Consider the following 13,045-nt stretch of genomic DNA (forward strand, 5'->3'; position numbering starts at 1 on the left):
GGAGAGGAGGTGCAGTCTCCGAAAACTCCACGCAATCCCAAATTCGAGGCTGCCCGGCCTTCCCTTTGCTTCCCATTCCTGCAGACCTGCCCACACGCTCCAATTCCCTATTTCCTTCACCATTCCCTTCAGTGCTGCCTTTCTCCCACTCCAAACCCCATCCCCTGCTGTCACCGCCTCACCCAGGCCCTGCTCTTGCTGTTCCAAGTTTCCCCTCTCCATCCAAATCAAATAATCCCCCAATAACCCGGAGCTCGAGGGCTGGCTTTTTCCTGGAGGAGTTGTTTTTCCATGACATATGTGTGAACCATCAGGGATAGTTTAAAAACAGATTCCCCCTCATTACAAGCCCAGCACAAAGCTGCTGCTTTGTGTCTTCCCCCTCTGCACCGTTCCCTGGCTCCGCTTTCACGTTGATTTATTTCCCTTTCATCTCTGGAAAAATTAGGAATTCTGCTGCCCACGTGAGGATGGATACGCCAGTGGATTGTGAGGGGGTCTCTCTCACAGTGGAAAATACGGAGTAAAGCAAAGCTCTTGGCTTGAGTTACTCATCTGAGAAACTCACTGAGCCAAAGTGGAGGCACTTGCTCGGGTTTTAGTGCAAAAAAAGGGTCGCAGAGTCTGCCTGGGAGGTGTTGGTCCCAAAGATCCAGAGGGTTTTACTCCCACCTTTGGCCATGGTGGAGGTCGGGGATGCAAAGGGAAGGAGAGGATTTGGGGAAGGTGGTGAACAAGAGGGACTGGAGGAACAGCTGCTCTTTGTACAGAACGGGAGGGGGCAGGAAAGAAACCCTGAGATCACAGAAGGTCTTGGGATGGAGGGGACCTTGGGATGGATCCGGTTCCAACTGGGCTCATTCCCAGTGCCAAAGGGTGGCTCTTAAATTCCAGAGCACATCAGGGCTCCCTGCTCCCATCCCACAGCAGCTGGAGCCTCCTGAGGTACCCAAACCTTGCTTTTTGCTCCATTTTTTTCCCTCACCACCCAATTAATCTGGAAGTGGAGCTGCTGTTTCCTCGGCCCCACAGACAGGATTTCCACCCCCAAGATCCACCCTGAGGTTTCCTCCACACCAAGGTGGATCAGATCAAGGGGGTTTTGCGTGCACAGAGGCTTTTAATCAGCACTTGGAATGTTTTCTGCCCCAGGAGGTGAACACAGAATCCAGGTTTTATGGATTAAAGGCAATGGGGGGAAAATAGACCTGGCTGCCAGAGTTATCTTGGGATAGAAGTGGGATTACCCCCCTCGGCTCGGGGAGATCTGCTGACACACTCAGAAAATTGAACTTAACACCAAGTTTTGGTTGGAAAAGTATTTCCCTGCATCTGGCTGGCGACAATCACCCAACCACAGAACATGGACCTGCTGGGACCACCCGAGGAGGAGGCTTTGTGCAGGTTCCTGTTGCTAATTCCCACCATTCCTGGAAATCTGGCTGCTCGGGAAAGAGCTGGGGATGGAAAGCTGAGCTGGTGTACAAACATAGGTGTGACACCTCTCGTCCACACACCTTTCTCCCTCTTTCTCTGGGAAATTAAAATGTGTCCTTTGCTAATGTTCACACCCCAAAGTGTTTGTTCAAGGAGGTTTTACAAGTTGTCTGTGAAAAATGATTTGCGTTTCATTTATTCCATGCAGCATCTGCCACCTCTAATTCAGCATTAAAAAAAAATTAAAATCTTGCCCTGGTGTTGGACTTGGACAATCTTTGGTGGGTCCCTTCCAGCTCAGGATATTCTGTGATTTTTTTAAGCATAAAAATCTGCATAGTTCCATGGAATAGTGCTCCAAATTTTCATCCCAAGGAAGGGAGCTGGGTTTGTGCACCGTGGGGCCTGAAAATCAGCTGTGAAATTCATCCCAGAAAGGAGGTTCTCCAAAGGAAACCCATGAAGGAACAGGAGTGGATGTAGTGTGGAGGTTCTGCATCCCCAGCTCGGATTTCCCCATTCTGAGCATCCCCAGCTCGGATCCCACCATTCTGAGCATCCCCACAGTTCAGATCTCACCGTTCTGAGCATCCCCAGAGCTCGGATTTCATCATCCTGAGCATCCCCAGACCAGATTTCACCGCTCTGAACTTGAAGCTGGGAGAAGGGCAAACAAAACCTGCAGATAAATTCATTCCTGCGAGGCACCAAAGCCTCAGGAGAACCCTGCAGCATTTGCAGCCATCCCAGAACAGAGAACAGTGCCCAAAAGTCACATTCAGCACTGATTTCCCCCACACTTCTCCCTGCAGTGGCCAAAGCTCTGTTTGTTCAAGCAGGTCTGACCTCCTGAACCCCAGCCAGCGCTGGCTGCGTGTGCAGAACAACGAGCCCACGCTCAGGGACTTTTTTTCCATGTTCTTGCAGGGGATAGAAAACTCCCAGACACCCCAATCCCCATCCAATCTTCTGCACAAATCATTAGGAATCCCCTCTTCCAGCTCCCATCCCGGGGGGATGTGTTTGTTGGGAACATTTCCATTTAAGCCCGCTCGGCTCTGTCAGAGTGAGCACTGCACCTGCACGTTGGGGATGTCTGGAGTGGGCTTGGATTTTCCTTTGGGTTTTGGCAGGCAGCCCAGACTACCTCAAAAAAAAGGAGAAAAAGGGAAAAAAAAGGAATAGAAAGACCTCACCATGTGTGAGGAACATGTGTTTCATTTGTTCAGGCCTGAGTGACGAGGGAAGGGGGTGAACACGGAGTCAGCCCAGAGGTTTTTAGGTTGGGATGGGTTTTTACTCTGCCCTGGTGCAGGAAAACCTCCCTCAGAGAAGTGGCAAAAGGCAGGAAAATAGCAAAAAAGGCTGAAATTTCAGAGAAACAGCAGCTTGAGCAGCACCAGGCTGACAAGGACACAAACCCTGACCAGCTTCACATCCTTGTGCTCATCATCTTCTTCCTCCAGCTCCCAGGGTTTGGCTCAGATGAGCCTTTACTTCCTATAAATTCACTGCAACAATGCAAATCCATCCCTGCCTTTGCAAATAGAAGAGGATTTTTTCTTATTTACAGGCTTCTGCTGCAAAACATTCACTTTTAGGCAAATAGGACTAATTGGTGAATAACCTCCCACATAGAACGAGGTTCCCAAGTGAGCAGGGAAGGGAAACGTGCCCTGATTTGGGCCAGGGCACCCTGTCACGCTCCGCTCCCAAAAATCCCTTTTCCATCTTGCTCAGGGATGCTGCCAAAAACGTTCAGCTGGAAGCTTCTCCCCCAAAGCACAAGGATTTGGCTCTTCCCCCCTGCTCAAGCTGAGGAAAATCATCTTTCCCAAACATATCCATTTGCTGCTCCTTCCCAAATCCGTCTGTGGTACCTGTTCTGCTCCTGAAACTCCATCCTTGTCCCTGCAGATCCCCCTCTGTCCACACCAACCCTGCAAACCTTGGAATGATGTCACTGGAGAGAGGAGCAGGTTTCCAGCATTACATCAGCCTGTCTGGGCTCAGCAATCAGCCTCCTGCTCCTCAGACTTTCCATGGAAGAAATTGAGCCCAAGGAGGGGGGAAACAAACTCCAAACGGAGCCAGGGCTGGAAGAGTAATGACCCTGCACCTCGGAGCATCCATCACCCCAAACGAGCCTGGGGCTGCTGCCTGCCAGCATTTAAACAGAGAACTCTGCCAGGGGGATGTCAGGAACAAGTAGACACAGGTCCCCAAATCCCACAGTGCCTGTGGGGGATGGAAATTGCTCCCAAAGGATGAGTTTTGCTTCCCAGAGATCGCTCGGTTTTCCTCTGATTTTTTTGCAGGAGGGACCCCAGGCCAAGGGAAAGGGGACACAAACTGCCTGTGCCCTCCAGAACAGCAGGGATGGAGAGTCCTGCAACATCCCCACTCATGGCAGATCCCAATTTCCCCTCAGCATCCCAGCCCGTTCCCTTTGGAAAACGCTCCCCTGAACCAACTCGCCTGCGGGAGCCCCTGGTACCCAACCATCGGGCTACCAACTGCTTCTTGGAGGAATAATCACAAAAAAAGTGTTGATTTTCCACTGGCACATCCCAGCAACAGGAGCAGCAGGATGTCAGTGGCTCCTCAGACAGGGATGAAGTCCCATGTCCTCCACCAGGAATTCCCAGAGAGCATTAATCCTGGATTTTCAGGCCTAAGTGCCCCATCTCCTCAGCATTTCCCACCCTTTGCCAACAAAATCCTCAGCAGTGCCATCCTGGGCCAAAAACTGCCCAAATCATGGAATTCCAGACTGGTTTGTGTTGGGAGGGACATTAAAATTCATCTTTTCCCCCCCTGCCATGGGCCTAGACCAGAGTCCTCCTAGAACTGGGCCTTAAATCTGGACAAACTCTAAGAAGCTCTGAGGTCACGCAGCTTCCTAAGGCTGATGTTTCACTTGGCACTCTGTGAAGATAAATGATAGACTGCAGGAGTGTTTTAAACATCAATAAAAGCTCTTTTATGATCTGTTTGAACAATAAAGTGCTTTGTAAGCTATCAAAGGCCCGCAGGCATTTGATACCAGCAAACTGCACTAATTAGCCACACATGCCAATGCAGTTGCTTTTGCAGTTTATGAAATGGAATTTACCACTGACCAAACCAAAAAAAAAACCAAACCCAAACAAAACAAAATAACAAAAACCACAGAAAAAGCAACCCAAAAATAATAAAAAAAAAGGGTATTTTGTAATCATGACTAACAGAACTCCATCATTACAGGCAAGCCTGACCCAGTCACCAAGCTTGACTGCAGGCCAGATGGCTGAACCTGCAATTACCCAGCGAATCTAAATGAAAAACAAGAGTTTCAGCAGAGTGTATGCAAACAATCCAGCTGATGTTTCCACCCAGGCTCTCACTTTCCTCGCTGGCACCTGGCAGTGAGGGGTCAGAGGAGCCAGCGCCAGTTTGGGGTGGAAATGAAAGCCCCGAGTCACTTTTACAAGCTGGTTTGCAATTCTTATTCTGGCCCAGGTGCTGCCCCTTCCTCCCTGATAAAACCAGATGACGTCCCTGGGCACCTGTGTAAGGTGATGCTGTGGTTGAGGAGTTGCCAAATGGGGCCAAATTTCACATTTTTGATCAGATCGACTGCATCGCTTGGACTCTGGCACCAAAAACCTCCCCGTTAATTGCAAACCCATCCAGAGGCGTAATCCTCAGTAATTGCAGACATTTTCTAGGCAGCACTGCTCTCCTGGAAGAGCCCAGAGCTGTGATTTCATCCATATGTCTCAAGTGCACCATTTTAAAGAGAATCCTTTGGAAAATAATAATAAAAAAAAAATTTAAAAAAAAGGCAAAGCAGAAGGAATGACGAGAAAAGCAGCGAGCAAATGGAGAATTATTAGGAGACTGGGGAAAGCTACAGACATCTTCAATAAAGATCCCTAAATGCTGGCTCAGGAGGTTTTATTTTCCATCCTCTCACACCATGGTATATGGTGGTGGTGTAAAACATCCCCTCTGTGCACTCCCTGAAAGGCTCCGCAGCAAAGGAGGTGAAATCAGATTTGGCAGGGCCAGCAGAGCAGGCAGCCAGCTCTGTAAATTACCTGCTGAAAGCAGCCTGCCAAGGCAGGGAAAAAGAAATGGGAACATGGATCCGTGGTGCATCCTGACAGACAAATCCAGGTTAGTCAAAACCCGCTAATTTTTAAAAATGTATTTTTTTGAAGTTTAACAACAACTTCATAAATCTGAGCTTTTCCCGTTCCTTCCCAAGCCTCTGGGCTGAGCCTAGATCCTGTGGGACGTGATGGGTCCAACTCTGAGCTCATGAGGAGCCTCACTGAGCTCAGGGGAGCTGTTGGAATGCTGCTGGTTTGAAGATTGCAGAATTCCAGGATTATTTAGGTGGGAAAAGGCTCCAAGATCGAGTCCAAGCTGTGCCTGGTCCCCACCTTGTCACAAACCAGGGCCCTGAGTGTCACGTCCAGGGGCTTCTTGGACACCTTCAGGGACGGGGACTCCAAACCTCCCTGGGCAGCCCCTTCCCAAGGCCTGAGCACCCTTTCCATGAAGAAATTCCTCCTGAATTGAGGAATTTCTTGCTTCTCCTCTATCAAAAGTGTCCCCCCATACCTTGGCACTGCTGTTGATGTTTGCACAGGACCTTCCTGCCACCAGGAACAGCCAAGACAGAGGTGCTGAGGCAAAATTTGGTCTAAATGTGAATTAGACATGGATTTAGACCTGAGGCTCCCATGGGTTGTCCCTGGGAGCTGAGAAAAGTCCAACTTAAATTCTCCAAGTTCACTGCACCCCAGCACACCAATCCTGGGAGTAGAGAGAGAGTCAATCTCCTCCTGGAGCTGTTTGATGTGTTAACAACAGATCTGCTTGCAAGAGAAGGCTCTGAAACTTCTCCATCCTCAAAAACAGCAAAAACCACCCTAAAAATGCACCCACATGTATAAAAAGGTGCCTTCATTTCTACCCCTCCCACTAAAGCAAAAGCTTTTGATCCAACATTGCAAGCTCAGAGTAGAACAACCTACAAAACTTTAAAAGCCCTTTCCAGAGATGAAAACAGCACAGCCAAGAGCATGGGAAGGGAAGGAGAAAGGCCTGACGAGAGTGAAATGAAATCTGGGATTATCAAGCGCAGGGATAATTGAGGTTTTTAAGTGTAAACAAGGCCCAAGATGAAAAGAGAGGAGGCATTTCAACCCCAAGAGCACCTGAAGGGCCCCAATGTCTGGGCTGGAGCATTGATGTGTCTGTCCTGCTTTGTCCTGTGGTGCCTTGCAACTCTCAGCAGCCCTAAGAGCACCTCTGGCACCCTGCCCGGCCTCTCTGGCTCATCCCAAATTGTTTTCCCTCCATTTCTGATGTCTTGATTTCACTCGTGGTCTTCAAAAAAAAGTCAAAACAACACAAAGGAGGAGAGGGAATCAAAAGCAGCATCTTTCAGCATCCTCCAGGGCGCTGTGTCCCGTCCCAGGACGGGCTTTGGCACAATTTTTGTCAGCCCCTCCTGGCCACAGGTGGCTGAGATCAGAGGAATCCACTTCTTTGGGTTTTACAGCACCAACTGCACCACTGAGACACAGTTATGGCACTCAGCTGCATAAAATAACCTCCTCTTGTCTCTAAAGGAGCCAGAAGTGACCTTAAAAAGCAATATATTCATGCTCTGAGCTTTTCCACACATGAGAAAAGTCATTTCAGCCACTCCAGGCACTGCTGCGAACCAAGAGGGTCAAAACCCCACTTAACTCGTGGGACAACGCTGCAAAATTTTACGCAGATGAACCAAAAATAATCGGCAGCAAAAGCAGCCACTTGTTCCTAGGCTGTCCTCAGCAGTTTAGCCATAACCTACTCAATTTTTTACTCATGTCCACACCACAATTTAATGATGCCAACTCCAGCCCTGGAGCCAGGGGCTGTACAAGACTTTTATCAGCACACGATAGTCCCTGACTGGCAAATCGGAAGGCAAAATGGGAAATCCAGGAGGAAAAGGCAACAGCAAGGTCTGAACAAAGCTCCTTTTGCTCATCAGGCCACCACTGGAGTAACACAGAGCAGAAAACCAGGGCTGGGCCCCTCCTCACTGCACAAACCAAATTTCTTAGCCAACTTCTTACCTGAGATGCCTCCAACCTCCCCCACAAATGGGGTTAAGTTCACCCCATCCAGCCCACAGAAGGAAACATTTCCCTACCACAGACTTTGGGCAGCGCTTTCCCCACACAAAGATCCTCCAGCTGTGGGTTATGGGATTGCCCTGCTCCCTGCTGGGATCCAGCACTGAGAGGTGGCTCCTGTGAGAGCCCATGGGCAGAAAATGGGCATCACTGGGGTGTTTTGGGAAGTATCCCTGGGTTTCAGGCTGAAGATGCTTTTTTTTTTCTGTGAAAGAAAAAGCTTTCCCAAGCTTCCCCCTCTCTCCATTCCTACACTCAACCACCAGGACTTGTTTTTAATTCATGTTTAAAGAAAAGCACATTAAAAGGAGCACCTTTTCCCTCTAAAACTGAGGCACATTGACGTGTCTTGACTTCCCCCAGTGCTGCTGCACCACAGAACAGCTCTGCCTGCAGCAGGGAAGGTGTTTATCCTCCACCACGGGCTGGATTTTTGTCCTTCCCTCTCTCCCTGCAAAAAAAAATCCCTTTGCAGTCTCACCCAGGCACAGCTTGAAACTTCCCAACTTCCCAACCCTGCAAGAGCCCGTCCTGCCGTTCGAAAACTCCTGTTTTGAACAACAAACCCAGCACAAAACTCAACTTGTACAACCTGGCCTCGGGGCTCGGCCCCTTTTCAACCCTCCCCAGTGCTCGTACAGAGACCCACACAGCCTCCCAGCTAATTGAATTTTAATGAGAGGAAGTCATTTTTCCACTGGAAGAATGTTTTGCTAGAGAAATATTTTGAAACTCCTCTAACCTTTCCTGCCAGGCTTTTTAAATTTTTTAAATTTTTTTTTTTTTCCCCAGCAGAACATGAGTGAGGAAGTTCCCATCCGGGCTCTCGAGCTGCTCCCCTCACAACCCCAGCCAGGGCCAGCCCTTCAATAATTACAACTTGCAAAACAAAAAGTATTTGGGGTTGGTTTGGTTTCAGTCCTGACAAGGAGGATGTGAATTCGCACTGCTTTACAGCTCTTGTGCTGAGACACAGCCAATCCCAGAGCTGTCTCCAATCCCACTCCCACCTCACTGGGTTATTTTAATTTCCAGCAAAAGTGACAAACTCATCAGAGCCTGGCAAACCCATGGATGCAGAAAACCTCGTTAGCTGGGCTTTGCAGAGCAGCTCCTGGGGGACAGCAGCACCTTCATCTCCTGCATGTGCTCCAGAAAAGCTCAGCTTTCCAGGAATTCATAAATTTCACAGCTTACACCCTTTCCCCATTGTTCTGAGGCTTTGCCTGCACAGTTTCTGCTTAGCCTCACAGAAAGGAGAAGGGGGGAGGCAAAGGAAATGAAGTTGCTGAGATATGAAGGAAATTAGGTTCTAGTCCACTGCCTTCAGAAAACCTAGTCTACCCCAGTGAAAGCTGCTGGAGTCTTGAGGACTGTGTGAGGAGGGTGACCAAAAAAAATAAAGGATAAAGATCAGAACTAGAGGGGGTTTCTATCCATGTTGTATAGTATCAGTACATGCAAGACAAAGAAAAAAGAGTATTTTCTAATTATCCAGTTCTCATAAGTGCCAGCAAGATCTTGTAGCTGCAGCTTAGAGCCAGAACAAGCAAGAGAATCCTTTCCCTCCCAAAACTGAGGAGGTCTCACAGCCCCTCAGAGTTTAAGGCCTTTTCAGCAAGGGAGCCGTGGCCATGGAAAAGGCTAAAAGAGGAGCAGGGAGAGCACTTCCACCCATCAACACCTGGATTCAATTCCCTTCCTGGCAGAGGAATCAGCTGTCCCAAAGTCAGGTGAGCCCTGAAGGCCACCTGGGAATACCCCAAATTTCAGGGGCAGCTATGGAAATCCTGTTATTTTACAAAGTGCACGTTTTTCATCCAGCCTGGATGTGATACCAATTCCTTTAACTGGATCTTCTGGACCTGAGCTGGAGAAGAACTCACCCCTTCATGTAACAGCTCAAAACACAGCATCCAATGCTGAAATATTTGGCAGAACGTCCAACACTTGCAGAAGACACTCCAGTACCCACTAAACCCAGCTTTTACTTTCCATTTTAATTGTTCGACTTCCCAGGGAACGTCTCTTAATTTAATACAATTTTGAGATCCAGCCCTCCCTCTGTAACTGGGACTTTGGCAGAAATATTCAGCCCATGCATTCCTGCTCTGTTTACAGCAGGCCAGCTCCCAGATGTTGGTAATATTAAACAGACTGGAACTTTCCCTCTGAGTGGCAGCAAAATGCAGACAAGATCTGGCTTTGCTATGGCTCTAATTAGCCATGGATAGGAGATATTCCCCATCCCTCTGCTGGGCTGGGGAGGCCCTGGAGACCCAGCTCTTCCTTCACTTAAATTCCATAAAAATAAGGAGCTGGAGATCGATAGGGCTTGGTTTACACCCCGTTGCACTCGGTGGTGATTTTAGGAAGCAATTCCAGCTCACGAGAAAGATCAGGAACGGGATTGTCATCCCCAGGAAAGTCTCACAAGTGCAGCAGAGCACAGAAGTTGATTTTGCCAGGGAAATGCATACATTAAACAAGCTGCTGAACAGTGGGAAAAAGCTTCTCCCATCTGTACCTTGTCTATAAATAATGCTCTGCCTCTCTGCTTCCATCACAGGAGCTCATGGGAACATCCCACCCCTCAGGATTTTGCTTTGCCTTTGGAAGCAGAGTGTGGGAAGTGACAGGGCTGCCACCCAAGCTGTCAAGGAGAGTCCCCTCGTGTCATGGAGCAAAAGAACCAGGAATCCATGGCCAATGTGTGGAAAAAGAGCAAATTCCTACAGCCCAAGAGTGAACTGGGACTTGGGGGGGAGCTGCTTCCCTCAGCCTTCATTCGCTGCCCCTGCAGCTCTGAATCCCAGCACGGCAATGAATGAAAACCTCGTGAGCCCTTCCCAGGCTAAATGTGCCAAGAGCTACAAAATCCCAGTGCAGAGAGGGGCTAGAATCCCAGCAAGGCCTTGAAACCAGAGAACCAGAGGAGCTCTCTCCAACAAGGTCACCCGGCCCCCAGTTTTCATCCTTACTGCGAAAAGTCAAAATAAAAACTTCAGAATTACAAACAACAGCGTTCTGCTATGCAAAAACCCAACAAAAATGTCAAAAATGAGCTGGAAGTCTCTCATCATCCCCGTGGAACACCTCCAGAGCTGCTCTTTGCCATGGCTCACCTCAAAGACCTCCTCATCCAATATCCTGGTGCCGAACACGATGATGCCGTTGACATCGATGATGGGATGCTCGCTCCGGTCCAGGAACTTGGTGATTTTCTTTTTACAGTCCAGAACCAAGGTGACGTTTTTCTTCTGCACACTCAGAGCCACTCGGTGCCACCTGTGAGAACACAGCCCGCAGAAGGGTCAGGCAGAGCCCTGGGCTTTGCAGAACAAGGCAATGATTGTACAAAAATGAACTTTCAGGGACTGACGTTCTGCAAACCTTCGCGGAAATCCTCTTTGAGGTGAGCCTAAAGGGTTCTCTGGCAAGAGAAATGCTGAGTGACAGCTTTCATCCCTCCAAGTCAGGCAGGAGAGGGCCAGTTCTGGCTTCAGCAAGAAGCAGGGATAAACACCACACAGATGACTCCCTTTTCCACCCTCTTTTTAAGCCCTGCACAAGCCTCAGCGTGGGTTTTGCACGACCAACTGATTTATTTTTAAGGCCCTTCGCAGCAAAATCAATGTTCCTATCCCCACAAGTACCAGACAGCGGCACTGATTGCTCATTTACAATTCTTACACATGTCAAATGAATCCACTGAAGGCCAAAATGACAGACTGGGGCACCTGTCAGCAGCCAGGGGTGTGCAAACACATTTCTACAGGCATGACTCCTCTTTTACACAACGTTCAACATGCTGGCATCCATACAAACAACGAACTGTTTTTTCCTTGGTGCACAAAATGTCACTTACTTGCCATCTGCTAGGTTAATGCCTCTAAAGAGAGGATAGTCTTCTGGGCCTGGCTTTCCTGTATGGTCTTCATACAGGAATACAGGAGATCTACCCAACTCCACACCAATTTGCTGGATCCCTTGCTCATTGTAAATTGAGATCAAGAAGGACTGACCTCCTTTCTTCGCTTTTACAGTGGTTAGAATGGAGAAGTCCTCTGGGAAGGGGGAAGCTGGAGTGGAAAAGCAAAGAGGTTAGTGAGGCTTCCTCAAAAATCAATCCCTACACGAACAGTCTGCAACATCAGCAGCCCTAAAAATTTATACAGGGCCAGGTGAAGATCTGGCTTTTCCCCAAATACTCTGGAGTGAAACCCCTGTGCTGAGGAAACAGAAATTCTACAAAAGTTGGCTTAAATTTGTATTATTTGCACCCAACCCTTCCTCAAGAAGCTCCCCTAAAGCTTTTTAGGAGACAAGGCAAAAACTTTCTGTTATGTACATCATTGGGGGGGGCTCCAAATGGACTTAAGATGCCAAAGGGACAGAGGAAATCAAGCATCAACACAACCTTGAAGGGTTTTGTTTAAGGGAGTAGGGAATTGCATCAGGATTTGTCCACTCCAGATGAGAACAGAGGAATTTGTGGTTTTGGCTTTCAGGGTTGCTGTGGACACACACAAAAAAATCTGAGAAAGGAAATAAATCTGGCAATCAGTAGAAAATGCTAATTTGTTTACTTATTAAACAGCATCTCATTTCCTGCCTTTTTCTCCTCTCAGGAAAGAACTGGGTCTGATCACAGGTGATTTCTGTCTTTATTTCTGCAAGGTTTTCAGGATTAAAGCCATGAAATCCTGTCAGTACATGGTCAATCTGCAAGGCCAGACAAACACATCTACAGTTTCGAGTCAATCTGGGCATCACCCTCTTGCAGAAACCCAAACTCCTCTGTTTGGCTTTCTCTGCCACTCAGACCGAAAAAAATGTGCCCAGACTGAAAATCCTGGATGCACACCCTAAACAGGGCAGCTTAAAAACCACCAGGAGCACTCCTAAAGAAGATTTCTTGATCAAATTATACACACAACCCCCTCAGATGCTGCATTTCAGAGCATGGGCCTTGCAGGGAATCTCCCCTTGGAGGTCCAGGCTTTCCAAAACAAGGATTGCTTTGTACCCCTGGAGAAATCTTCAGGCACAGCAGGGCAGAGCAAAGTGGGGCAGCCCCACCGTGGGGTTTGTGACACGTGTGGCACTGGTGGCACCCAGGGGACACAGGGATCCCGTTTAAACTGCAGATGTGCAGCCAAATAAACCACAAAAAGCATCAAGCTCAGTGCCCAGAAGCTTCAAATAGATTTTCTTCACTACTTTAGATTTTTCCTAGATGGCATCCCAGGGGGATTTGACTCAGGGAGGGGATGAGGAACGTGGCAGTGGGGAGTTCTTGGCACCACAGCAAAGCTGGAGTTCAAACACAGAGGTCCTGAGCTCATCCTCCTCCTCTTCTGCCTGGGAGGTGCTTAAATTTTTAGGAAGGAAATGTTTTAAATGTATTTATCTGCCTTCAGCAA

General features: G+C 48.4%; 1 protein-coding gene across 4 annotated transcripts in view; it reads right to left on the bottom strand.

Annotated features, from left to right (window-relative positions):
* COL5A1 (collagen type V alpha 1 chain) overlaps nt 1-13,045 on the bottom strand; it is a 133,612-nt gene that overhangs the window by 86,319 nt on the left and 34,248 nt on the right. For 3 of the 4 annotated variants that reach the window (XM_039561503.1, XM_039561502.1, XM_039561501.1), the window contains exons 3-4: nt 11,488-11,701; nt 10,745-10,907 (exon numbers count right to left, since the gene is read on the bottom strand). In XM_039561503.1, coding sequence (XP_039417437.1) covers nt 10,745-10,907; nt 11,488-11,701 — 377 coding nt within the window. The remainder of the gene's footprint in view (nt 1-10,744; nt 10,908-11,487; nt 11,702-13,045) is intronic. The other variant, XM_039561504.1, reaches the window with a different exon arrangement.

This window comes from Corvus cornix, chromosome 17 (genome assembly GCF_000738735.6).
Source record: "Corvus cornix cornix isolate S_Up_H32 chromosome 17, ASM73873v5, whole genome shotgun sequence".
Lineage (NCBI taxonomy): Eukaryota > Metazoa > Chordata > Aves > Passeriformes > Corvidae > Corvus > Corvus cornix.